The sequence below is a fragment of the Acromyrmex echinatior genome, chromosome 12 (genome assembly GCF_024713525.1).
Source record: "Acromyrmex echinatior isolate Ae372 chromosome 12, ASM2471352v2, whole genome shotgun sequence".
Taxonomy (NCBI): Eukaryota; Metazoa; Arthropoda; class Insecta; order Hymenoptera; family Formicidae; genus Acromyrmex; species Acromyrmex echinatior.
In genome coordinates, this window is record NC_141863.1 from 542,484 (window position 1) to 569,148 (window position 26,665).

General features: G+C 30.9%; 4 protein-coding genes and 1 long non-coding RNA gene across 7 annotated transcripts in view; 3 read left to right on the plus strand and 2 right to left on the minus strand.

Moving 5' to 3' along the window:
- Nucleotides 1-2,169: 2,169 nt before the first annotated feature.
- LOC105153078 (acetylcholine receptor subunit alpha-like 2) lies at nt 2,170-9,773 on the plus strand. The gene is made up of 9 exons (XM_011067709.2): nt 2,170-2,431; nt 6,195-6,375; nt 6,753-6,934; nt 7,312-7,353; nt 7,410-7,519; nt 7,899-8,115; nt 8,591-8,768; nt 8,832-8,984; nt 9,305-9,773. The coding sequence occupies exons 2-9, from the start codon at nt 6,321-6,323 to the stop codon at nt 9,652-9,654; spliced, it is 1,287 nt and encodes a 428-aa protein (XP_011066011.2). The 5' UTR covers nt 2,170-2,431; nt 6,195-6,320; the 3' UTR covers nt 9,655-9,773.
- A 117-nt stretch (nt 9,774-9,890) lies between these two features.
- nAChRb2 (nicotinic acetylcholine receptor beta2 subunit) lies at nt 9,891-14,024 on the plus strand. The gene is made up of 7 exons (XM_087411879.1): nt 9,891-11,115; nt 11,598-11,642; nt 11,880-11,989; nt 12,505-12,715; nt 12,851-13,022; nt 13,257-13,409; nt 13,672-14,024. Exons 1-7 carry the CDS (start codon nt 10,900-10,902, stop codon nt 14,019-14,021), a joined length of 1,257 nt encoding a protein of 418 aa, XP_087268005.1. The 5' UTR covers nt 9,891-10,899; the 3' UTR covers nt 14,022-14,024.
- Nucleotides 14,025-14,269: 245 nt separating this feature from the next.
- On the minus strand, nt 14,270-16,750 carry LOC105153058 (neuralized-like protein 2). 2 transcript variants are annotated; one of them, XM_011067681.2, is made up of 3 exons: nt 15,813-16,750; nt 15,081-15,413; nt 14,270-15,005 (listed from the first exon to the last, which is right to left on the minus strand). In XM_011067681.2, exons 1-3 carry the CDS (start codon nt 16,183-16,185, stop codon nt 14,884-14,886), a joined length of 828 nt encoding a protein of 275 aa, XP_011065983.1. In that variant the 5' UTR covers nt 16,186-16,750; the 3' UTR covers nt 14,270-14,883. The 2 variants fall into 2 exon arrangements, with proteins under 2 accessions (XP_011065983.1, XP_087268011.1); XM_087411885.1 differs by having other exon boundaries at nt 14,270-15,002; nt 15,813-16,747.
- The window catches only part of LOC147907704 (uncharacterized), a 67,282-nt gene continuing 57,326 nt past the window's right edge, over nt 16,710-26,665 (plus strand). The window contains exon 1 of one of the 2 annotated variants that reach the window (XR_015546937.1): nt 16,710-16,836. This is a non-coding gene — a long non-coding RNA (uncharacterized LOC147907704). The remainder of the gene's footprint in view (nt 16,837-26,665) is intronic. The other variant, XR_015546934.1, reaches the window with a different exon arrangement.
- LOC105153077 (axonemal central pair apparatus protein HYDIN) overlaps nt 18,877-26,665 on the minus strand; it is a 51,099-nt gene continuing 43,310 nt past the window's right edge. The window contains 9 exon segments of the mRNA XM_087411979.1: nt 18,877-20,128; nt 21,274-21,457; nt 22,252-22,397; nt 22,474-22,701; nt 23,869-23,982; nt 24,058-24,270; nt 24,408-24,689; nt 25,141-25,276; nt 26,037-26,605. Coding sequence (XP_087268105.1) covers nt 19,970-20,128; nt 21,274-21,457; nt 22,252-22,397; nt 22,474-22,701; nt 23,869-23,982; nt 24,058-24,270; nt 24,408-24,689; nt 25,141-25,276; nt 26,037-26,605 — 2,031 coding nt within the window. The 3' untranslated portion in view covers nt 18,877-19,969.

Genomic DNA, 26,665 nt, shown 5'->3' on the forward strand with positions numbered 1-26,665 from the left:
GGTGGTGTCTGATCGTCGTCTATGTGTTGCTGAAACTGAACCAAAAATACAACTTGCAAGTCATCCAAACATATTCCACCAGCACTTCCCAAAATGAGGACATAGAGCGGTTTTATGAAGATCTCATAGAGGCGAGATCATCTGAAAAAGCACACTTCACTATGATAGTAGATAATAATGAGCGATTTTAATGTTAAGATCGGAGAACAAACAATGATCGACACAAACAAGATCGAAGTGTTTGGCTTGGGCAACAGAGGCAAAATGTTTATGGACTTTCTTGGTAGAGAGAGATGTATTGCATGAATACTTTTTTTCAGAAAAAGCCACAGAAAAAATGGACCTGGAGAAGCCCAGATGTAAGTAAAAAATGAAATAAATTACATACTCAGTTCAAATAAAAATATATATACCGACGTCTTCGTCTTAAATCGCTCTGACATCGGTAGCGATCATCGGCTGGTAAGAGCGTGTTTTCAAATTGATACAAGACTTGAAAAAAAAAAGTTGATGTTGAGATATCTATAACCATGTAGGGAGAAAATCAAAGAGCAGAAATACCAGAGCCATCTGGAGGGGAAATTGGGTCCGATATGCGAGCTCGGCCATTTGGAACTAAATGCACTAAACTTAAAGATCACCAACAGCATCAAATCTGCAGTAAAGCAAACATGCACACTTGAAAACAAAGACAGCTCTAAAATCACATCAGCTACAGAGATTTATTGAAAAAAGAAAGAACACCAATAGATACTCTATGAGATATATGCAGCTCAACAAAAAAATAAGGAAGACAATCCGAAGGGACGTAATAGAGTGAGTAATCGAGGACAATATGAATCTTAAATCCCTCAGATGAAAACTAGTCAGGGAAAAAGCGAGAATCAACTGCATGAAAAACATCGATGGTGAGATTGTGCATGAGAAAAACGATGTGGTGACCATTGTCCGCGATTTCTACAAAGAATTATACAAAGAATCAATTCCTAAACTGTTACACCTTAACAGGAAACACGAAATCAGAAATGTGGGTTCAGAGGAGATTCCGGAAGTACCGAGAGCAAATGTTGAAAGCAGGAGGAACTGGACTGGAAGTCGTGCTCTGTTCAATAAATATTTGGAGGAAGAAAATATCCCAGAAACTTGGCAAAACGCCGAGATCATTCCTTTATTTAAGAAAAGAGACCCAGCTAACATTGCAAATTACAGGCCGATCAGTTTACTTAACATCCTTTATAAAATGCTGATAAAGATGTTACGAACCGTCTCACCAACAAACTGGACTTCTTCCAACCAGTTGAACAGACCGGATTTAGGAAAGGTTATAGTACTATCGATCACCTCCAAGCTATACGTTGGTGGAGAAATGCAATATAATATCTCTCTTAATATGGCATTTCGTGAACTATCAGAAGGCGATCGACTCAATGGATTTGGGCGGCCTTGGAGACAATGGATCTGGCGAGAATTGACTCAAGATACTCGAACCTTATAAAATACATCTATAGGCAAGCCACCCTCGAAGTCAAAATCAACGATGACATGTGCATCGAAAAAATTCAGGTGAAGAGAAAAGTTAGACAGAGTGACACGATTTCCCCAAAATTGTTCACTCTGGCATTAGAATACATTTTCAAAGACTGCCTTAGGAAAGAAAAGTTGCGGTTAATGAAACATATCTGAGCCAGCTACGCTTTGCGGACGACATTGTACTCTTTAGTAGCGATGTTTGCAGAGCTAGAAGGGATGTTGCAAGAGCTAAATTGTCCAGATAGGGCCTAAATATGAATCTATAAAAAAATCAAGATTATGTCCACAAATAATACAAAATGACTATTGATAAAGTAACCATTCAAAATGTAGAAGAATATGTGTACTTGGGCCACACCATTAAACTGGGCAAGTAAAACCAGTGGAGATTGCGAGATAGCAGCATTTGACAAGCTGAGATATATCATCAGAGATCCCAAAATCCCCATAAACCTTAAACGAAAAGTATATGAGACATATACTTGACAATATACCGCCTTGAAACTATGACGCTGACCCAACACAGGGCAAATTCGCTCAAGGTATATCAAAGAACAATGGAAAGATCAGTGCTGGGAATCAGTCTTAGAGACAAAGTGAGAAATAATATCATAAGATCGAAGATAGGTGTCGCCGACGTCGTTGGACAAGTAGCGACGATGAAGTGGAGATGGGCGGACCATGTGTAAGGATGAGAGATGGAATAAACGTCTATTATGTTGGAGACCGAGGGCGTTGACGAGGAGCGTGGGCTGGCCGCAGTCGCGATGGCACGATGACATTAGAAGGCACGCGGGGTCAAATTGGATGCGGGTCGCACGGGAAAGGGAGACATGGAGAAAAATGGAAGAGGCCTGTGTCCAGGAATGTAAAAAGTTGAGAAGAAGAAGAAAAGAAAGAGGTAAAGGGATGTCATCACTACATGTACATACTATAATTTATGTAACGAGCACTATTTTAAAATATTCGGTCACTTAACAATTTTTGAACGATACTGAACTTTTTCGAAAATAACGCCGAACAATATTACAATAGCGAGATTTCCGCGTTCCCTCTTTACGCATACACGATTAGATTCGTTCGTGCTGCACTAGAACGCTGTCTGTAGCTTCTATGTGTTCATGTGCGCTTTTAATTATGGAATTTCGCATATAGCTTGGCCGATTGTCGCGTGTTGGCTTGCTAGCAGCAATTTCTATTGTTTGATTTAGTTATATTTATTACAATAGCGACTGACGCTTGTTAGTATCGCATATACTTCAAGTACATCGCCTTATTAAATTACAATAAATTATAAAATAAAATTATTAAACAATTATTAAACATTGTTTAATAATTGTTTGTATTTACGATGATCTATTATAATCTTATTCAATTTCAGCAACTTTTATCTCCTTATGTATAAATGATGATGTTTAGAGGAATGTTCCGATTAGAGGTTTTTATTTAAAGAAGTTGCATCTTCATTTAATCTGTAATTAATTGTTAATGATTAGTTAAAGCGCAAGTGCGGTATATTTGACGGGAGTTCAAGCGGCTCACGCTCTGAGCACATAAACTCAGAGAAGCTTGTACATTGGGCGCAATTATAGAAAGTGCGCACCTTATATCTTGAACGCAACTATATCTGCGCACACACTATACTTGTCGCGAGTATACAAGGCGTACTTCGTGACGAACAGGATGAAGATTTTCACGTTACAGTTAACTAAAAATAATTATCGTCATATGTCTCGTAACTTATTTTCGTAAGACCTGTAAGAACTTTGATCAGAAATTAATTAACATTATTATTAATTACATTATTATTGATTACGCATACAAGGTTGTCTTTATTTAATTAATCATGTATTATAACTCTCAAGTATTCACCGTTAAAAATTTAATATAGGGCAAAGAGGGGTAAGATGACGAAGAGAGTAAGATAACGGATTGTTAATTTTTTAAAAATAATAATAGATGAAAAGCAGATGTTTCATTCATTAAAGGCTTTAGGTAATAATACACAATCTCTTATAGTTTGAATTCAATCCGACTATAAAAATAGATAATATATTAAGAAATGTGTTTTGAATTCACTTGTTTGCATTTGTATATAAGAAATGATATAATTATAGTAAATACTTTCATTTTTTAAATAAAATTGCAATATTAATATAATTAAAAGCAAATACAATAACATATTATTAGGTGTTGGAATTAATTCGTAGCGTTTTTAATGAAAGAATGTTATTTATTTCACATGAGCATTAAAAAATACATTAATGAAAGTACTTCTCATCACTTGTAAAACGCTACGAATTAATTCCAACACCTAATAATATTTTTGTATTTTTTACATTACAACGGTTTTATTAATTAAATAAAAATATACGGTAACTGTGGCTAAAAGATAACGAATGTCGTGTGGGTAAGATGACACTCTCATAGAGGCAGATTGTAGGTTATGTATGTGACCACGCGTGACGTTTTCGCAACTCAAATAATAAATAATTTGATACTCATGATTCAAACTTTCTTCCCACAATACAATCAATGACTAATATAGACATTACTATGAAGAAGAGAAGAATTATATTATATAATATTTACACATTGTTCCTGTATGTTACATAATTTTTCATAATATCTCCCAGTAAACGAGAATAGATTGAAATGGATTAAAATCGATTCAGATTTTTAGAAATACGGATTCATGAATGTTAAAATGAATCCTTTTTAATCCTGAATGCATTTTTATTCATTTATAAGAATTGCATAAAGCAAATGCCTTTTCAATCCTGAATATATTTTTATTCATTTAAGAATTGCATAGAGCATATCTCTATGCTTTTCAATCTAAAAATAATATTAGCATTTTCTGTGCATCGTGAATACTATTCAATTTAGAATTGTGAATAGGAAGTAAAGTTTTTTTAATTCAGTTAAATTAAAAAATAATATCAGCAATTTCTGTGCAACATAAATACTGCTCAATTCAATATTCTAAATATGAAATGCTTATAGTTTTTCAATCTAATTGAATAAAAAAAATTTTTATTTAAAAATGACTATAGATGCTACTTAAATTATTCAAAATTATAAGTAGGAAATTTTTCGCTTTAATCCAAGTTAAAAAAAATTGTAATGTAAAATTAATTGAGCTATGTTCTTTTGTTTTTCTTTGAAGTAAAATGAATGATCAATGTGAACACTCCCAAACCAAGCTTTCGAACACAATCCGAATATTAGTCTACGGCGTGCGACATCGACTAAGCCAGATTAGATTATCCGACACTTACCCAATGTTGTATCATAGTGATGTAAATTGTTTATACTTTATTATATCTGTTATATGATATTTTTATTATATCTATATAATTTTGTTACTAGTTTATCTGATTGTAATTAAAGTAGAGAATGAATAACACATTTAACAATTGAAGAAGTGATGTAGCGGGTAACGTAGAAGATTCATAATTCAGAGAATCCCACTAAGGTGTGTTTTTTAATACCAATTTGAAGTAGTTAATTTTAGGTATAATTAATTACAAATGTCTTAGGAATAAAATTTATAACTCTTAAATATGAATGTTTTTTTTCGAATATTAAACTAGCATCAGCTCGGATTCAATCCATTTCAATCCATTTTTATGGATTTAAAATAAAAAAAATAAGTAAGTACACATTAAAAAAATTTTAATTCATTTTAATCCATTCTCGTTTGCTGGGCTTCATAATATCACAATCAAAAATTAATATTTATATTTTATAATATAACTTTCTCGTTTGTCTCATATAAAATACCTACTTGGTTAAAAATGAGGCTAATTATAAACATTTTTCTGTGTGATATTAAGATATTAGATTTCATGTGATATAATTGTGATATCCAAGTTTAGTTCTAATGTTTAATAATTTTATTTAAATCTTATTTTATTTTTGACTACGCACAGTAGTAAGTAGGTATATTTTACTAATAAATTCCTTACGTAATTACTACAGTACATATAATACATAAATATTGTACAATTATGTTAATGTTAACGTTTCAATAATTTTATTTTCATAAATTATATGAAGGTCTTATTTTGTTTATATTTTTCTCTAAAACTTCTTATAATATATTAAAATACAATAATATAAAACATATCATAATAAATCTTTTTTTATTCATAAAAAGTATATTTTTAACTTAAATTGTAACTTTTTGTCATCTTATTCACTAAGTCATCTTATTCACATATATGGGGGCCAGATAATGAAATTGATATGTCTTTAAAAAAATTAAATTTAAAAAAATTGTAATTTATTTAACAACTTTACAATTTTTACAAATGACAATGATAACTAAGACTATAGTGAATTTGAAAAAAATAAATCAGTTTCTTTACCTCATCACAGAAATTAGGAAAAATCGACAAACCTAAAGGTCGTCATCTTACCCCACCCTCCTTTCTCCTACTTTTAAGTTACACAATTTAAACTTAATTTCATGACATTACATTAAACTTAATATATTTATAATTGAAAAGTATATATATTTGTGTACATGAAATTTAATATACATGTTCATTACATTTAAGTAACTACTGTAACATAATTTTCAGTTAAATCATTCATTACTTTTAATTTCGTTCATAACCATAAGCTTCATTTACATGTAAAAGAAGTATTTCAAACAGAGTTGATTATACCTTTGGGGGCGTCCAATATATCAGTAGTTTCGAATTTCATGAGGCGTCTAATTGTTACGCTACTACAACGAAGAGAATTAGTTATATCAGAGCCGTTGGCTCGTTTCGAGCAGGATGAGAATACTACAAGTGTTTGGATTTTTCGTAATCCTTTGGCATGGTCAATTTGGTACGTTAAATAATCTTTATTAAATAATCTTTATTAAACTATTATTATTACCTATATTTTTACGTAATAATACATTCAGTAATTTAGCATCCCTACAGCATAAAGTACAAAAGTTGCTGCAATATTGCAACATCGTATGATGCAATATTGCAGAGATTTTACAGCGATATTGCTGCAAATTCTGTGCTGACTGCTGCATAGGCAGTTAATTCTATGTTACCTATCATTTAACAATAATCTTTATATTATTGTAAAAACATTTCAAAAACACTAATAAAAAATAATATATATAAAAGTAATATATAGTAAAATATTTTAATTTATGTTAAATTTGATATATTAATTGAATTTTAATGTAAATTTCTATATTTTTTTAGCTTTTAGGATGAAGGAAACAGAAGATATTATAACACGAGGATGCAAAAAATTAGAAAATACAACCCCTCTATTGCGTCTTAAAAAATATCTTTTTTGCGATTATGATAGCACTGTCCGTCCAAATCATCATAAAGTAGTTACCAATATAACTCTCAGGCTGATGCCGAAAATGATGGAATTCGTAAGTGCATCATTATTGATTGTAGTATTTAATTGTAAGTAAATAGTTTTATAATGTGCTAAAGGCGCATCATATTTTAAATATAATATTTCGAGATAGCATAATATATTATATTTAGTGTAAATATATTTACACTAAATATATTTAGTGTAAATATATTTAGTATAAATTTTTTATTATTTAAATTATCATATCTTAGCATCTTGTCGTACAGTTTTTATTTTTTGACATAAAACATGCTTTAATTAAAAAATTGATTAAAACATGTTTTATAAAAAAAAAACATAAATTATTGTTTGTAATTTCTTATCTTTATTAGACAATTATTAAACAATGTATAACTATACGTAAGAAAAATTAATCAATTTCATTTGTAGACCGAGGGCGGTGTACTGACACTTCACAGCTGGATGTCATTTGTAAGTTTAGAATATTTTCTTTATATTTCTATTTTAATAAGTTATTTAATTAACAGTTTTGGACGGACGCATTTCTAACTTGGACACCGAGTAGTTATAATGGACTTACTTATATTCACGTGCAGCCCTTCTATCTTTGGATGCCTGATATTTATGTCTACAATTCGTAAATAGCTTCGTATAATTATTACTCATTGTTAATATAATATTAATAAAATTGAAGCAAAATATAAAGTACTTTTGAATGTAGGATGAATGAAGAAAACGATTGCAAAGGAGATCTGATCAGATAAGGAAACAATACAATGGAAAAATAATCTAATTTATATATCTCTTTTAAATTAGGGAAATTCATATTTAATTTAAATTAAAATTTAATCTAATTTAAATTTTTTATTATTATTTTTCTATTTTTTAAAATAAATTGTTAATTTTAAGATAAACGTTTTAATTCTCATTTTTATTAGTATTATTTTATATTAGTATTTAGTTATGTGATATAAATCCGACTATAAATATTTCGGTCATTTTTCGTATACTTTTAGTGGCGATATGACAAGTAACGATTACGAGACAATTTTCAATACGGAATGTTTGGTCTTTAATAATGGTTCTGTCATTTGCGTGCCACCTTTAAAAATTGTATCAAAATGCGATCCCGATTATACTTATTGGCCTTATGATCAGCACACATGTCTTATAACACTCGGTTCATGGTCGCATATAGGAGAAGAAATGGATGTCCATCTAGACGGAACCGGAGTACGTAAATTGTTCGACTTGTTATAAACTTACAATGATCAATCTTTTCTGTATATACTTTTATTCAAATCTTATTTTTGATGAAAAATTATGTATTGTAAAATTATTAATTTAATGATGCTTTGTATTAATGCAATATTGTAAAATTACTAAGTAAAAATTTTTCAAAATTATTAAATTATTTATTAGGTGTTGGAATTAATTCGTAGCGTTTTTTAATGAAAGAATGTTATTTATTTCACATGAGCATTAAAAAATACATTAATGAAAGTACTTCCCATCACTTGTAAAACGCTACGAATTAATTCCAACACCTAATACCTTTTTACGTTTTAATTTAATTTTAAAAGTTTGCGCAATTTTCGCCTTTATTCTGCTTATTTACTTATTTTTTATTTTAACTAGAAGTAAATATAATTATCTTATTATCTCATATTACAAAAAATAAAAATAATTCACTACATTTATTTTATAGGTTGACATGAACGGTTATGAAAATAATACACAGTGGGACATGAAACTTTTAAATGCAGAAAAAGTCGTTAAAAAGTATAAATGTTGTCCGAACGATACTTTTCCTAGAATTGATTACACATTTTTACTAACTCGGCACTACAGCATACATTATAGAGCTTATATTGCGCCAGCTATCGGTAAGCAATTGCTTGCAAAAGCAAATTTGCATGGTAAACCTAGATCATGAATGTCTTTTCTAGCTTTGATATTCCTCACCTTAACGGTGCTCTGGTTGGATTCAAGATCGGTTGAACGAGTAGCGATGGCGAGTATAAATTTTATTTGTCACCTACTCTGCATATTCGATTTGTACTGGATGGTGCCATTCAATGGCGTTAATTCTCCTTATATAAGTGAGTATCAAAACCACAAAGAGTAATTATAGATAAACAAATATCTTAAATTTGAGAGAGATATTTAAAGTTTCGTGTGATAAAATCTACTCGTACCAGCAATTTTTTTCAATATAATAATACATACATTAAATGTTGTGTGTAAATATTATTTAATGCGATAGAAATAAAATAGATATATAAGAAAAAAAGAAGAAAAAGTAGATATATAAATTAAAATATGATAAAATATATAGATTAACAATTATGTAATTAGAATCATATAATTAAAATCATAATTTAAGTTACAAATAACAAGTTATATTTCTTTTATCCTACAGTGCTGTTCTACCGCGACTCCTTGATGTTGGCCACTTTTGCGTTAATTCTGACAGCATTGTTACGTAAACTGCAAAACATGAGCATGGAGATGCCAAGTTGGATATCTTCTACGACGACATTCATTTTGAGCAACAAGGCTGGTCGATTTCTGGTCCTGAACGACGAGGAATCCAAGATAGCAGATGGAGGTATAGTGACTGAAGACAACTCGGATACTCCAAAGTCCGAAATGAAGAAAGAATCCTGGAGACATTTCACCGCTATTATTGAATGGTTGTCATTCTTTTGTGTGATCCTCACCTATGTCATCATCTTAATCACTCTTGTACTTTCAGGAGTTACGAATTAATTCATGATACTTATCAAAATATTTTCCATAATATCCAACATCCTTTTAAACAATTTTTTCTATTTACTCTTTTGTAAATAATTAAAATAAATAATTGTTTGTGTTATTTTTAATTAAAATGTTATCTATTTGTTTTTTCCTTCTGTTAAACCTTGTTAATCATATTTTTTATACAAATAATTTATGTAATTTATAGAATTTAATAATTGCATTTGTAACTATAAATAAATTTAAAAAAGTCTGGAAAGAAAAATTATCACAAAAAAGATATCCTATGCTGGGGTAGAGACCCAGCTATTCTTATGTATTTTAAGTTGCTTACGAATTTGACATAAAAATAGAACCATTCAGAACAAATTTCCAATCTAGAGTGAAAAAATGATCCATTTTTTTCTCATTTTTAACTCTTTTTTTCACTTTAGATTGAAAATTTGTCCTAGATGATCCTATTATATTTTTATGTCAGATTCGTATTCAGCGACTCAAAATACATAAGAATAATTAAGTCTCCACCCTAATACAGAGTACTTTTTTTGTGGGCCTGTGTTATTTAAAATGAATAATACAAAATTTGCTAAAAATGCTATAATAAAGAATCAATGAAATAATTATTAGGTGTTGGAATTAATTCGTAGCGTTTTACAAGTGATGGGAAGTACTTTCATTAATGTATTTTTTAATGCTCATGTGAAATAAATAACATTCTTTCATTAAAAAACGCTACGAATTAATTCCAACACCTAATAATAAAAAGTTATTAACATAAAAATAAGCTGGTTTTTAATTCGATTTTCTGAATAATTAGATCATTTTTATCTTCATTATTCTTATCTGCTCGAAAATTCTTTATTTATCATAAATTCAAATATTATTATCGCAATTGTAATAATCGTAGTTATATATAATTATCAAAATTATTATAATTATGAAAACATTATAAATATTATACATATATGCTGCATCTTCTAGTTCAAAATAGACAAAATAACGTAAAATAATAAAAAAAGTTAATACAATTAATATAATATATTCCATCCGAAAAATGTATTTGTCGTTTGTTATTTAAATAAAAATGAAATTATTTCTATTGTTGATAAGAGTTTCCTAAAGGGGCGGTCTTCATGGTCTGCAGTTTTACGTTTCACTGGGCGTATAATTATCATTAGTTCTGCTCTCACATAATCCATTGCTAAGCGATTTAGTCATTGTAGATCCATTCGTCGTATAGACGTATAGATATTCAAAATGGGTAGGAACAGTTTCTTTCCCGTCTTCCTGTTTAGTCTCATTGCATGTACCGATGTGATAGCAGAAAGCAGTTGTAGCTCTGAAAACATATCACCCATGGTGCAATTGAAAAGGCATCTCTTATGCGAATATGATCCAAATGTAAGACCGGTTCAGCATAACAATAATATGACGCGTGTGAATTTCTATCTGAAGCCACAATTCTTTGAATACGTAAGTAATAATAATAATAATAATAATATTAAAATTATGATAATAATAATATCAGTCAAAATGTGTGCAATATTAAAAAATGTGAAGAATTAATATCTTTTTGTAATTTTAAATAGACAAAAAATTAGTTTTAATTTACCAAGATTTAGAAAATCGAATTTAAAATTGTAATTTAGTTTTTACAAATTATAGAAGTAAAAGCTTTAAACGGATCTAACTAGATCTTAATGCTTATATGATTCTTGTGTGAATTTATATACTATGTATGTAGTCCCAGAAACGCGCACCGAAATGATTTTTTGGTCTAAAAATGATAACTCTACTAAACCATCGCAGTAATATCACGAGTTAAATTGACTAGCAATTTAACAAATTTTTAATGCTTATTCGCATCTTCGAAATGATCTTAATAATGTTGAATGACATTAAATCTATAAATAATTAATTCTTATTGCAAAAAATATTACCTCTTTATTTTTTAGACTCACGAAAGTGAAATGTTCGTGTTGCATACGTGGATGTCAATGGTAAGTCTACATAATTGCGTGGAAATAGTACATTCGTATAAATGTATTTAAGAAATGAGTATTAATGTATTTAAGAAAAGTAAGTGATATATCTATCGATTATTCAGATGTTTAATTGATGAATAATTTTTGAATGCACATTCATTTTAATGAATTGAAACACTTTCATTTTAATAATTACATTGTAAGTTTCTAAACGCAAGTTTAAGTTTGATATTAATATTTTTGTTTGGACAGATGTGGAATGATTCGCATTTGACATGGGATCCTGCACAATACGATAACATTAAATGGATACCTGTAATAGGCTATCAAATTTGGATTCCCGACGTTTTGATGCATAATGGGTAAGCGATATATATTCTTTTACTAATCAAAAATTTTTATTATTATTATTTAAAATACATTATTTAAAATACATTACTTTAAATATGAAACGCCACTACGGTCTGAATGTTAAGATGTTGAACTATTATAAATATTCATATAAATGAATTAATTTCAGAAATGATTATCATTTAAATTTATCAATAATTATATTAATATCTACTGCCACTTTCTTATATAAATATATTAATTTTCTAATATCAGACTCCGAGAATTCCATTCCTATAATTATGTTTTAAATATTATTAAAATACTATAGCAAATAATGTATTATACCAGTTAAAAGATTTCTATTGACATTTGGCAAAAAAACAATCGTACAATCTCAACAAGCATGAATAAGATTATATCGGAAAATTAAAATAAATCTAAGATTGTAGAAAATATCTTGATATTTCCTAACTTCTAACGTTTAAATTACGGAATATGTAATATTAGATTTAAATAGAATTTATAAAATTATTTGTACGTTTAGACAATTTGGAGAAAGCTCATTGAATAATGAACGTTCAAAATGTTGGGTCTCGAAACAAGGAACAGTTAGATGGTTTGTGGCAGCAAAATATACCGCAAGTTGTTTCACAGATTATACGTGGTGGCCGTACAATACCTTAAATTGTACTATACAATTCGGATCGTGGTCCCATTCTGGTGATGAGATCGAGCTTGTTTCTAACCAGAATTTGGTATAATTTTATTCTTTTTCCATGAAAGCAAATTAATTTTTGTATCTAGATAATATGCTTTGCACGATATGTACAAAAACAATTGATTTTTTTAGTAATACTTACACTTTACTTACTAATTGAATAATTTTACAGTCAAATATAGAAATAAAACATACCGAGTGGAATTTAGAGAAAATTTATATAACAAAATGGGAAAATAGATATAAGTACAATTCGGATTCGACCATCAAAATGATTTCTTTTCACTTTATTCTGAGGAGTCATTCGGGCATAATTCGCATTGTATTTTTATCACCTGCTATAGGTTCGTTCTATTTTATTTTAATTTTAATTAATATTACTTCATTGTCAAACTATTCTTATTATCCAAAGCACATATAAAAGCGGTCAAATTTTGTAAAAATAATTTTTTGATAATTTAAATTTGATATACATGTTAATAGATAATAACTTAATTTTCAACAAGTAAATTAATTTTTATTGTTTTTTTTCTATTAATTTTAATATCTAAAATGCATTTTATACATGATGTTCACAGTACTAATGGTGATGACTCTGATGACACTGTGGTTAGAACCGAAATCTTTCGAGCGAATGGTAATTGCTAATCTTAATTTTATTTGTCATTTATTATGTATACATGGCGTGCATTGGGAAGTACCAAAAAGTGGCTTTAACATTCCCAAAATACGTAAGTATATTTGATAAGACAATAATTTAAAAAAATCGTTATTTATAATATCGTTCATCTTAAATCTATAATTCTTAACATCTTGCGCAACTAATATTTCAATATATCAATTTCTGTAAAATGAATTCACCCACTTATATATTTAATTCGTAAATATCTGATATGCTAGCTTTTTAGATAATTTTTTTCAGTTTAATTACGTGTAATAAAGAGAAACAAAGAGAAAAAAAGGAAAACAATCTCAATCTTTTTCTTATTTTAGTTTTCTTTTATGAGAGCTCTCTTGGTATTGCAACGTTTACTCTCATTGTCACCAGTATCTTGCGGCATCTGCAAGAATTGACTACTGAGCCACCCATGTGGATCTCAACCATCACGATATCCATTTTGCGCAGTCGAGTTGGACAAATTCTTCTAGTTAGCATTCTAGACCCAGCCGTGACAGCCAAAATAGAAGCAGATATGGACGATAATACCGATCTCGTGCAATCGAATAACAAAAGATCACCATGGAAATATATTATAGTGCTCATAGGATGGTTAGCGTTCCTAAGCGTATTTCTCGCTTATATTGTACTGTTGAGTACATGTTTCCCTACGTATACCATATAATATATATATATATATATATATATATATGTATATATATATATATATATATATATATATACATATATATAATATATTAACTCTCTCTAATACGAAATAAATTTATTTCAAATGATGTTGAGGATATGTATCTTGTTGTTAAGTGATATGATTATATAACAAGGAATATAAATTTAGAAAAATATATATCAGTTTATATGAGTACAAATATATTGGATATATGGACAGACTGGATTCTGATATCGATATGGTTTTTTGTTTTCTTTTTATAAATACCTTTATTTTGTAAAACAAGTTTGCTTTGGACATTTATACTAACATTGTTCGTTTTTATTTGTTTAACAACAGTGCCAATTGCAACTTAACCTACATATCTCATAATAAATAGAGAAATCAGGAAATATAAGTAGAATGAAAATAACTGCCTGAAAATATATCTAACTTTTATATATGACATTGTTATGCCTCATATATGTCATTTCCAAATGATAATTATGTATATTTAAACTTTCAATATGATTTCGCTGAATTTTTCGATTTTGCAGCGATCAACATTTCGTTACACTATATACACGTTATGATTTAACGTTTCTGCCCCAGAAAAATCTTCAAAACGCGCAAGTAAAAAGAATTCTCCATTATTAAATACAGTCAATCATTTCTATCATATACATTTCGAAAAGATATGTTTATAGAAACGAATATATTCGCACCAACGCTTTAAATCGACATGATTCGGCAGTCTTCAATAATGAATAGAACATATATATTACGCATATATAAACACTGAAGATATCACTGGGAAAAGATATAGAAATTGACAAGTAATGTTCCTAACATATGCAAAAGCGGAATGAGCTGATTCTCACTGCGATTGATATAAGAGATAGTCCTTCAGTAGTCTCGGCAAAGGGAGCAGATTGACTGCGTTTCTCTTGGTGTATTGCAATATAGCGTCACGGCATGCACTCTGTAGTGTTGATACTGCTGAAACATATAGAAACAATCTAGAAACTGTGCTGAATAAAGAAACGGGATATGATCTAGGACATAGATATTTACCTCCATACAGTTGAACTATTCGAACTTGTTTCGTGGTACCGTAGACATCCACTACAGCACGCAAAGGTCCTGCCTTATAAGGAATATCCTTGCCGCATACGCCTTGATCCTCACCGTTGATGATGAAATGCATTTCTGCTTTATCAGGACAACCGGCCTGCGGTACATACATGATACCAATACGACTACCCGCATCTGTAGGCAGGATGCATTGAGAAGAACCATCTATATTTGGTTTTAGAGCATTAAAAGGAATAACACCACGTGACGTTTGCACATTGACTCCATCTGTGATCAATTTCTTCTCTCTGGCTGGTATTCCTGGTGGTAGTCCTTTTTATGAACAAGTATATAATATTCAGCAAGTGTATAACATATATAAATTTTAAATTCATCTAATATTATATATTATTGTTCGTACTGTTTTATTATGTCTAGATATTTTCATAATTATATGTTTTAAAACTCGTAGCAATTTTTATATTAATATTACAAATATATATATATAGTAAGTCTGTTCTTTCTAACTAAACTTCTTACACAGTTCTTTTATCTTCTTCTTTTCAATATGAAAAGAAAAAGAACATAAACCTTGCAAGAAGTTCAGCTGAAAAAAAAAACAGGCATAATGTATCATTTTTAAACTTCCTTTTTAATTTTCAAAATTAACTGTAATATTGATAAAGAGAATTTTTATAAAATTATCATAGTAATTTCGTAACAGATATTAACCTGTGATAGAGGTGTATGTGGAAGATAGACCACCATCAAAATTATCCCAGATAGTTTGATTCCTAGTTATAGCGAGGATCCACGTATTGCCTAATCTAACTAGATTGGGCATTGCATATTGAGGCAAGTTGTTGTTGACCGAAGCTGGATCGATCAAAGTAAGACCCAGCCGCATGTGTCCACTCCATCCTCTCTCCGTCTTCTCGATCTCTACGAGGAAGATCTCTCCTGGCTGTAAAGGCTTCTCGCTGAAGGCCACCGAATTGGCAAAGCTCGTAGTCCGTACTGCGACCGTGCTGTCCTCGCACAGGAGGATGTTCTCACCGTGGATGGGATGGAACCTGGTCACTATTTTTCTAGACTCCTCGCTCATGATAGCACGACGTAGGACGAAAGTGTACACACCCGAAGATGATCGCCCGCGTATGATTGCGCCGCATGCATCAGGTGCATGCCTGATCAGCTTGTTCCTGTCAGATCACCGCGACCAGCACGAGCCGCTCCTATGATGCGCTGTCATCGAACGCAATTGCGCCTTCGCGACTTTGCCAAGGTTATCGCGAATCTGACTTCGCTAAGACACCGTTTTTTACAGACGGAGCGGAACGAGCGATAGCTACTAAAGTTATACAAAAAAATTAAAATAACTACAGCAGCGATAGCGGCAGCAGTGCCGATCGTAAGATCGTCGCGGAAGTGTCACTGTTAGATTAGGTTAGGTTTTCGTTACGGAACGATTGCGGTGATCGCGGGGATTCAAGAGACGCCGGTTTCACGAAAATCACATGTTGACGCGGGTGACGGTTTTAGCTGGGAATGATTCTGGATCTTTCCATAAGTTCCGTGCTTACGAAATTACGAATCACTATCATTACACGGAGCAAATCACTATGGCGCTCATTGAGTTCGACCGTCGCGTTCGACATCATTCACCATGGAGTTGATGGAGTATGGACTATGAACGATACGAGCGAGGCGCGTGTCACTACGCGTGTGCGGGCAACGACGATGATGGACAAGCCAAGTATTTAGGATTTAAGAATGCATTTTTACACATGATTATCTTTTTTTAATCTCAATTCTTCTCTAATATGGCTAGATCTTTCGCGTCCTGCACATTTATTTTTTTCGAAAAAAGGAACATCAAATAATCATCCGAGAAAAGAGTTTCATATATAATTATATATATATAATTATATATAAAATATGCCCATATTCATACAGCAAGATTGCAAAATAATTGCAGATATATCTCATTGCAATGTTGTAATATTGCAAATAAATTACGCAATGTATTTGCAACATTATTGCAATGTCATAGCATCATAAAAATATCCGTCTTTAGCAAGATTGCGCTGTAATATCATAGCATGTTACAGCGCAATATTTGTAACAATTATTAAAAATAATTCTTTTATTATTACTGAATATAATTTGAAATACAATTTGTGATATAAATTTAAAAAATGCAGAAAAAAATTAATTAATGTATATTTTATATTATAATTATTATATTTATACTTAATTGTAAATTTTATATGCAGGTATACAGGGTGGCATGAATATACGGCCCCACTGCTCGTCCCGAGCAGGTAGAGCGAACTGAGTAGAAAAGCCCTCTACTATTTTGCAATGCTCGCAATAATTAACGAGATATTAACGTTTAAAGATAGCCGAATACGCGCGTCCGTCCGACTTACTATTGTCGAAGGTACGCAGCGGGCCGCGAGGAGCAGGAATAGCCTAACAGGCGCGCGCACCATTCGAGCTTAGAGACTCGCGACGGTAAGTCCCGCTTTTCGCGGCCCGCGCGCTCGGTGGGCCATACTTTTGACAATAATAGGTCGGGAGGACGTGCGTATTCGGTTATCTTTAAACGTTCATATCTCATTAATTATTGCGAGCATTAAAATGGTACAAGACTTTTCTATTCAGTTTAGTCCACTTTACCTGCTCGGGACGAGTGGGGCCGTATATTCATGCCACCCTGTATATATTTTTTTAAATATTATATTATGTAGATATATATTTTATATTTTATAGAAGCATATGTCTGTTTTGTACATATTCTTAATTAATGAAATGGAAATAATAAGAAACTCCACGCATTTTATTTTATTTTCTTTGCAATATTCAAAGAATTTTTTTAAAACCAAATATTCCAAAAAATTATAAAAGTTGATTATAAAGTTTGAAAAATCTTGTCGCGCTTCGGCGACAACAAATGTTTCTACTAACACCAATAAGCTTATAACTCCTAACATATTCATTGGTTATCATCGCATTTTGTCACGCGACAAGCGTTGTACGGTTTTAAATTTGTAGAAGCCGGATTAAATTAATGGAAATAATTAATAATCACATAACGTGTTAATGACGTATGTTTCCACATATGACAGCAATTCGTTACTCAAAAGCCAAAATATCTTTTAATGTTTCTGGCTGTGGTCAAAGCCTCGCTATAAATGCTTTGAAGCATTTGATAGATTAATTAGAAGAAAGAATTTTATAAACTAATCAGTTAAAAACGCTTGAAAGTATTTGCAGCATTGCGTTGACAGTACCCTTCTGTAACAATATTGGCTGCGTTCAGCGGACTCAACAGTTGAGAGAGCGCTCGCTGTTATTGATGTACAAGTATTCTTTTAGATCATCCAATCTAAATCTGGACGAAGACATCAATAGCGCTCATTCAACTGTTGAGTCCGCTGAACGCAGCCAATGCTACAAGATTTTGTAAAATCTTACGCCGTAATCAGGAGACACAATAGTAGTGTATCTTAGAATTGGACGCGTTACCGAAGTTCATCCTGACAAGGACAATTTAGTACGCGTCGCGACGGTGCCCACTGGGATCGTTAAACGTGCAATTGCTAAACTTTGCAAGTTACCAGTGAATGATTCTATAAAAGAAGATTAATTGATTAATCTTGATGGGCGGTGTGTTAGCGCGTTGACTATCTATGTTATCAATTCATCGATCTAAGCGCTCCATGCCCGCACGCGTTAGTTGATAAGTCCCGTCATGGTAAGGCCCGTTACCGAGAGAGGGAGTTGCCTCGTGTATATGGGTATTGGCGCGACGGTACCGAGTGTGGTGACGCTGGGTCACTTCCATGCGAAACAACAATCCGTGTTATCCGTGCAGAAGTCTGCGATTGCCATTAAATATAAAGCCACAAAAGTGCATTGAATCGAATCAACTATCCACTTCATTTCACATACATAACTAAATTGCGCTAAGCTAAGCGCAACGACACTATCGTGGTTCCTTACATATTATATATTACGGCATATACAATATTATAATTCATAATACCTACAATGTTACTGCGCAATCTGCAATATTGTAATATTTCTGCAATGTTACTGCAAGTTTCTGTATTGTATGGGAAATATGTCCGTATATGTAATATTTTTTCCCCGGGCAGTTATAACATTTATTGTATACGTATATCTTGCTTTTTAAATACACAATCTCACAAAATAATAGATACTTTCTAAAGATATAAAGTATATGTAAGTATATGTAAGAATTATTTAATAATTTTTATATGTTTGTTAAAGTGATAAAAATTAGCCTGGAATATGAACGATCCAAATAAAAGGTTAATATTCGATGAACAGCAAGAATAAAAACATAATACATGCGTATTATTATTATCCGTAATGCCTGTTCTACAATAGGGTCGCAAGTTGTAAGCTATAAGAAATTAGTCAATCACAAGCCAATCATTGAATATGATAAAAATAATCAACTATGATTAAACAGACTTTGAACAGACAAACGGAACGCATTCAAAAGGTTTTATTTATTTGTGCGTTAACAAATGTGTGCAGGGCAGAGAGGCCCTCGGATTTCTTTATCTTATAAGCTAATTAATAGACTCGAAAAATTCATGCGACAAAAACGTACAAATGAAATAGCAGTCAAAGAATGATAAAATCATATATCATGCGTGAAACAGAATGTACCTCTAGATACTTTTTAAGTGATCCTTCGCATATACAGAACGTAAAAACATGAAAAAGCATATATTTTATTTTTTTCAATGATATAATTATTATTCGTAATCAAATACAATATTTTATATCACAAAGAAAAAATGTGATAAATTGTGATGCGATACTTATCTCGTTAGATATTAACATGTTACTCATTTATTGTTTGCGTATATACCTCTCAAATAATAAATCCAATTTATGTGAGAAATCTTGGGATCTGTGCAGTACACTAGAAGTTTTCCGGTTACTGGATAATTATCTTCCATTTCTCTTTTTCCATTATCTTTTAGGTGAACGACAATAGAGATCGCCTTATAATATTGATTTATATTAATTTATATTAATTATATAATTTACATAATTTATATTATTTTTTAAATTTATATTGATTTATATTAATGTTGTAATAATTAATAAATTGTTTTATTAAACACTTTATCCTGGCAAAAATAAAGATAACAGCATAAGTCGAATATAAAGGAAGAGTGATAGAACCATAAACAAAGTTTTTAAGAGACAAAAATTAAAAAGTAAATGCCTTTTTACATTTTATTGTCTCAACTTTCGCTTTCCAGAAGCTTCGTTTACGCTTCTGTTGCTATACCTTTAGACTGTTATTACATTTGTCGTAGGACAAATTTTTCAAACTTACATTAATTGGCTGTAAGATAAAGAGATCCGAGAACTTCTTTGCTCTACAACCAATCAAAAGGCTTGAAAAGCTTGTTGTACATACAAAAAAACGGATTACATATAAAAAAACAGATGAATGTAATATTAGCCTTATGTAATATTAGCATGTTCACTTTATAAAAGAAAAACAGACCTTGACAGAAAAGCAGAAAGCAGAAAAGCAGCAGTCAATCACAACTCGGCTGGTAATCGACAATGCGTTCAACAGAGAAAATTGATCAGTTAGCGTTTAGTGATTCTTTAATATGGTCCTTGCCTTTAGTTCTTCGTTAAATTTAAGTGTAGGAATCAACCGTATTAAGGAACCACTAAGCACTAACTGATTAGTTTTCTCTACTGAACGCAGCTAGTGGCATTCTATACTCTGCTTACTACCAATGTGAGTTCTGATTAGTTGCTGCTTTTCTGCTTTCTACTTTTCTGTCAAGGGGTGAATTCTGTTTCACGCATGATGTGCACAAAGTATGCCATCATTTATCCTTGTTTAACATTTGGTGAACAACAAAGATAAATGATGTATTATGCGCATCATGCGTGAAACGAAATTATCCAAGGTCTAAATCTACCCTTATATCGATTTACGCTTCGATTTTTATTTTTGCTAGAGAGATCTGCTGTAATTAACAAATCTTATAAAACATTGCTTTCCGTTATTAAAAATATACAAATTCATCATATATGTTATGTATATGCTTAATGGTATTAAAAAAACGTATACATGGTGAGGATTAAAAAAAGATAATTATAAAATTAATAGAATTACCTGTTTTTGTTTAATTTTGTCCAACGACGTCGATGTTACGAAAACTTCGGGATCGTCCAAGATAAGCTCAAAAGATTTGGTTTCTCTAAATATATTCTTGAAGGGTATAGAAGCCGGTGCATTGGTAGCAACTGTATATGGCCCTTGAGGTTTCGGCAACGAATACGTACCAATGAGAGGAAATCTGTAAACAATTTAGACAAAACACATTCTGTATATTTGGCTTATTTAATAACGCAGCAATCAGCACGACAGGTTAATCCTTTGATATCTAAATTATCTCAAATGAATAAAAAAATCAACCAGTATTTTGTTTTCAATTTCATACAATCAGTTAATCTAACATGAATAAAAAAATTTCTCTTCATTATTTCAAAAATATATATATCTTCTAATCTCTATCTGATAAGAGAATTTAAGAATCTATTTTTTTAAATTGTGATGGTTTTGATAGAGTTATGAGCAATCAAAATAAAAATATTTATTTTATTTTATTTGCAACAACTCAGTAACAAAAAATCATAGGAACATTTTTAAAAAATGATTTTGTAGGGAAAGCTTCAAGCTTTTACGATAAAGTTGAAAATTTTCTCAAATTTTTTTGGGCACGCTACAGACCTACAAAGTGAAAATTTTTCATTTTTTTCAGCTTATAGTTTTCTATATATCAAAATTACAAAACTCACATGAAACTTAGAAAATATAGTAACCATTCGAAAGTAGAGATTTTAAGCTTTAAAATCCCTTTTTAAATTTAAATTTCGTTTATTTTTAACAAAATTGCAACTGTTTGAACTTTGAACAATAAATCGGGCTCGAACTTTTGCACTGATCCAATAGTTACCGATTTTAATTGCGTACAGATTATGACTAAAAGTTTTATATGCTATAAACTACTAAACTAGTAACATATAACGTTGAATCTAATTCGACATAAAATAATCGTAAAGGATTAATTTTAATTGCGAATTATCATACACAAATTGGCCGGCAATCTCAGATGTGGCTGTCAAAGTAGCAGAGACATTTTCGATGTCGCAGGGTTCGTAAGTTACGTCGAATGATGTACTTTTCAACGCCGACACCTCGATGTCCTTCGAAGTCGTAAAGCATTCATTATTCACCTGGAATATAGAGGAGAAGAAGACTTTTCCATCGATAGTCGTAGCAAAAGAAGAAGAAACACAGGTTTATGCTCACTTTGATAGTGAATATTGTAGTGTTCTCGGCATGATTGATTACGTTCAGGGAAAAGGTGACAGAACTACCAAGCATCGCATCAACGCGCGTCGTTTTCTCTGGTGATGCTGATATCGCTCGCAATCGTAACTCGTAGGGAAACAATCCGAGTTCCTCGCAGTTGATGTCCAAGGCTACCGTAATTTCCTCGGCGGAATGTAAAGGGTGGTATTTGATTTTGATAATTTCCTATTATATTCACAGAGATCGTTACTGTCACCGTTATTGTTTGTTGATCACCATTAAATTTATTTCGTTTATAAATTGCGAATATAATTCCTTAATTATTAACTCTTTACGGTTCTTTTATACAATGCAGTAGCCTATTGCATAATTCTTCAAGCATTCGAATGATTATAATCGATAAATGATATTTTTGAAATTTTTATAAAATTCCTCTGAGTAATAAAAATTCTTTAATTTATGTTAGACTATCCAATTAGATAAAACTGAAATATTCGATTTTCGTTTATTTGCAAATAAATTTGGACCGCAAAGGATTAATATTTTAATATACTTTCAGAAAAATTGAATTTATTTTTAACTTGCAGCATATTAATAATTAAGTAAAAATTATTTAAGTAAAAATCTGACTGATAAAGATAAATCAAATAAAAGAAAGAATCTTATTTTTTATCAAAGTTAATCTTGATACTCAATAATTTCATAATCATTATTAAATGAAATCAAATTAAATTAATTTGATAATCATTATTAAATTTATCAATAATTTATGATTAATATTATTTTCAATTTTAATCGCGTTTAAAATCACACAAATAGAATTGGTGCATAATTTGTAGGCTTTAAAAATGTATTCGTAAATTTTACATGAATATTAAGCAAATTTACATATAAATATTATTAAGCATTCTTTTTAAAATTCTTTTCGACCAAAAATATGTTTTTAACTGTATCTATTTGATTGCAATGTATTATTATAAACAAAATTCAACTAACGCTGCATAATGGCGCTACAAGCGTTGGTACGTTATGAATTGTGATGTAGGGATGCTGACATGTTGCCATATATGTTACGTGCTGCTTCTTAAGTGGATTATTAAGTTTTAAAGCATGGCACACCGGAGATCGTACCACAGTGATCAGTTTGATCGATTCGATCTCTTGTGGTCTTGTAATATCATACTGAAGTTCGTAAAATTGATATTCGCCCTCTTCGTTAGTAAACGTTACCTATGCATACGCGTAGTTCTAATTATTTTGCAAAATATAATTTTACACTGAAAACACGGTTAGAAATAGTTATAAAATTGTTATTTTGAAAGCCCTGTCCGTTAAAATTGAAAAAAAAATTTTTACGTCATTTTCCGACAATAATTTACCAATATAAAATACCATAAAATTATATTTTGATTCTTTGTAGGAATAAAACTCTGCGCGATAATCTCGTTGGCCGTTTGCTGGAACGTCTATCTTGCTGTTGCCGACAAAAGTGAACATTTCGACATTCTAAAAAGCAAATTAAGAAAAAAATTTTAGAATTATTTCACAGTTCTCCTGTAATCTCTCGTAAATCTTTTAAACCTCGGCGGGCTCTTTGCCGTTCACATTCTCAATTTGGCATTCGAATCGTTGTTGCCTATTGAGCCAATTGTAAACAGGTAACAATTCAGTGTATTTTGTTTTTGCCGGAAATTGACGTGTAATCCTTTGGAGAACTTGTGGAGGTAGACTAAGCCCTCGAAGACAGTACACTAAAGGAGCTTTGTCATCCGGCAGTTTTAGAAGCAATGTACCCTGAAATAGTTTATGGAAATATTACGTTTCTCGATCTGTTACTTTTACGTAAAAATTATAAATGTTCTATGTTATTATATGATTATTTTATTGTTATTATATGATTATAAGAATTAACCAAGTTCTGTTTTAATTACTTCGTGAAGATTGCTCTCGCTATTCATGACTAGAGGGGCATAGATGACTGTACAGGTAGCAGATTTTTTCAAAGGATCGTATGAGACCTCGTCGATAAAAAAATATTCGCCGGTGACCTCCGGTTTCAAAGTTACGATATCGTTTTCGACGTTCAGAGACCTCATTATTTTCTCGCGAACGCGACACGAGAAGAACAGAGTGTCGATCGGATCAGGCAGTTTGCAGCTAGCTCCAGTAATTCTTAAGTCGAGATTTTTATATTTTTCAATTTCAAGCGTTGCCTGAGAATAAAATAAACTATATCTTTTATCAAAAGATTATATCTCGTATGCTCAATTACAATTTCAATTATTTGTTACATGTTTAAAATTAATATCAGACTTACAATAATATAAGTTATGATAGAATTTGTATATTAGAGATCTTTTTAAAATAACAATTATACTGTTATTTTACCGAAACTAATATTAAGACAATTTTTTAAATAAATATGACAAGGACTCTAAAATATATGTCAAGCACATACATGAGAGTCCTGTTATTCTTAAGTTCTGAGGGGAAAAGTTCTTTCAGAAAGTTAAATATGATGTAGAAATATAGCAAGAAGCACAATGTATTGCTTAAACTGCTTTTATGTTTGCTCATATATTGTAAGAGTAAGGAACGAAGTTCTCGTCGAAGATCAAGTATTTTGTGTGCACAAGTATAAAGATAGAAGTTGTATACGCTCACATTGCCCTCGATCAAACTATCATGTCGAATAGGTTGGAAACTGACAACGAAGTTGATGTCCATACCAGGAGAGCAATAGCCAGTTGCAGGAGTGATGTTAAAGTCTTCGGGCAATTTCAACGTGTTCCACTTGAATCTGGAGATTGATACATCATCATATGCCGTTGTTAATGTTAAACTAATGAAAACATAATAATGTGAATTACATAATAACAAGAATTCCCTTTTAAATACCGAAGAAAAGAACATTATAAAAAATAAAGAACGCTTATATAATAAAAATATTATTTTAGACCATAAATGTGAGAATCGATAAACTTGAATACTGATTGAAACTAGATCTTTAATGCTTGAATAATTCGATGTGAATCATATATATACTATATATACACATACATGCATAAACATATATCATATTTGTAGTCATTTGAACTGCACACCGAATTGATTTTTTGGACTTATATATAAACGCAATTAAACTACTGTAATAAAATCACGAATTAAATTAAATTGATGAGCAATTTTTAATAATTATTCGATGCTCAATCAGACATATTGGAAAGATTAATTTGCTGAAAAACTGAAAATAAATTTATTGTGAATATTATCTCGGCCGGGATATGTGCATGTACATATATGTATAGTATATACATATATATATGTATATATATATATATATATATATATATATATATATATATATATGATTCACATTGAATTATTTAAGCATTAATGATGTAACTTTGACTAATAAAGGACGCTTAAATCGTTTGTTTAAAAAAAAGAACATATTTTTAAGAACTTTATGTAACTTCAAAAGATATTTTAAAATCTTCTGATTTTTTAGATTAATATAAAGTCTTATTCATTATTTATTTTTTATTTTTTGCACCAACCTGGCACCAATATCTCCCGTATTCAATAGCACTATCTTTGCTTCGCTGAGACAACCTTGAACAACGATACCAAAAGGCACATAAGTCCTGTTCAAATGGAATTCCGCGCCTATACAGCTTCCGCGCAAGATAAATAACGGTTGGATCGTAGAATTCGTTTGAAAAGCCACCTTAATGACAAAAGGATGCATCCTGTGAATAGGTTTGTATTTTACGACAATATTCGCGATTTTCCCTGGCTGAAGTACGATCGATTCTGCCGGCTCGATCTCCAGAACTTGAGACAGATTAGGTTCCGTCTGAAGAGTTTCATCAAAGACATTCGAACGTTTCGTTTCAGTTATCGAAGCTTGAGTGTGATTCATTTTGGAGTTCTCCTGATCGATCAACGAACAATTTTGAACTCTTTCGTGAAATAAATCATATCCAGGTAGATTTTTCATGAGATCGAACTTTAATTCGAGCGCAGCACGTCCATCGTTGATCACTGGCACTTTTCTACTTGTTGTTTTGTTAAGTGGTAGACTACCAAGATCCACCGATTTGTCGCGTGGATTTACTAAACGAATCTGTCATAACAGGATACAAGTAAAAATAATTCTGCGAGTATAAAATTTACAATAAGTTTT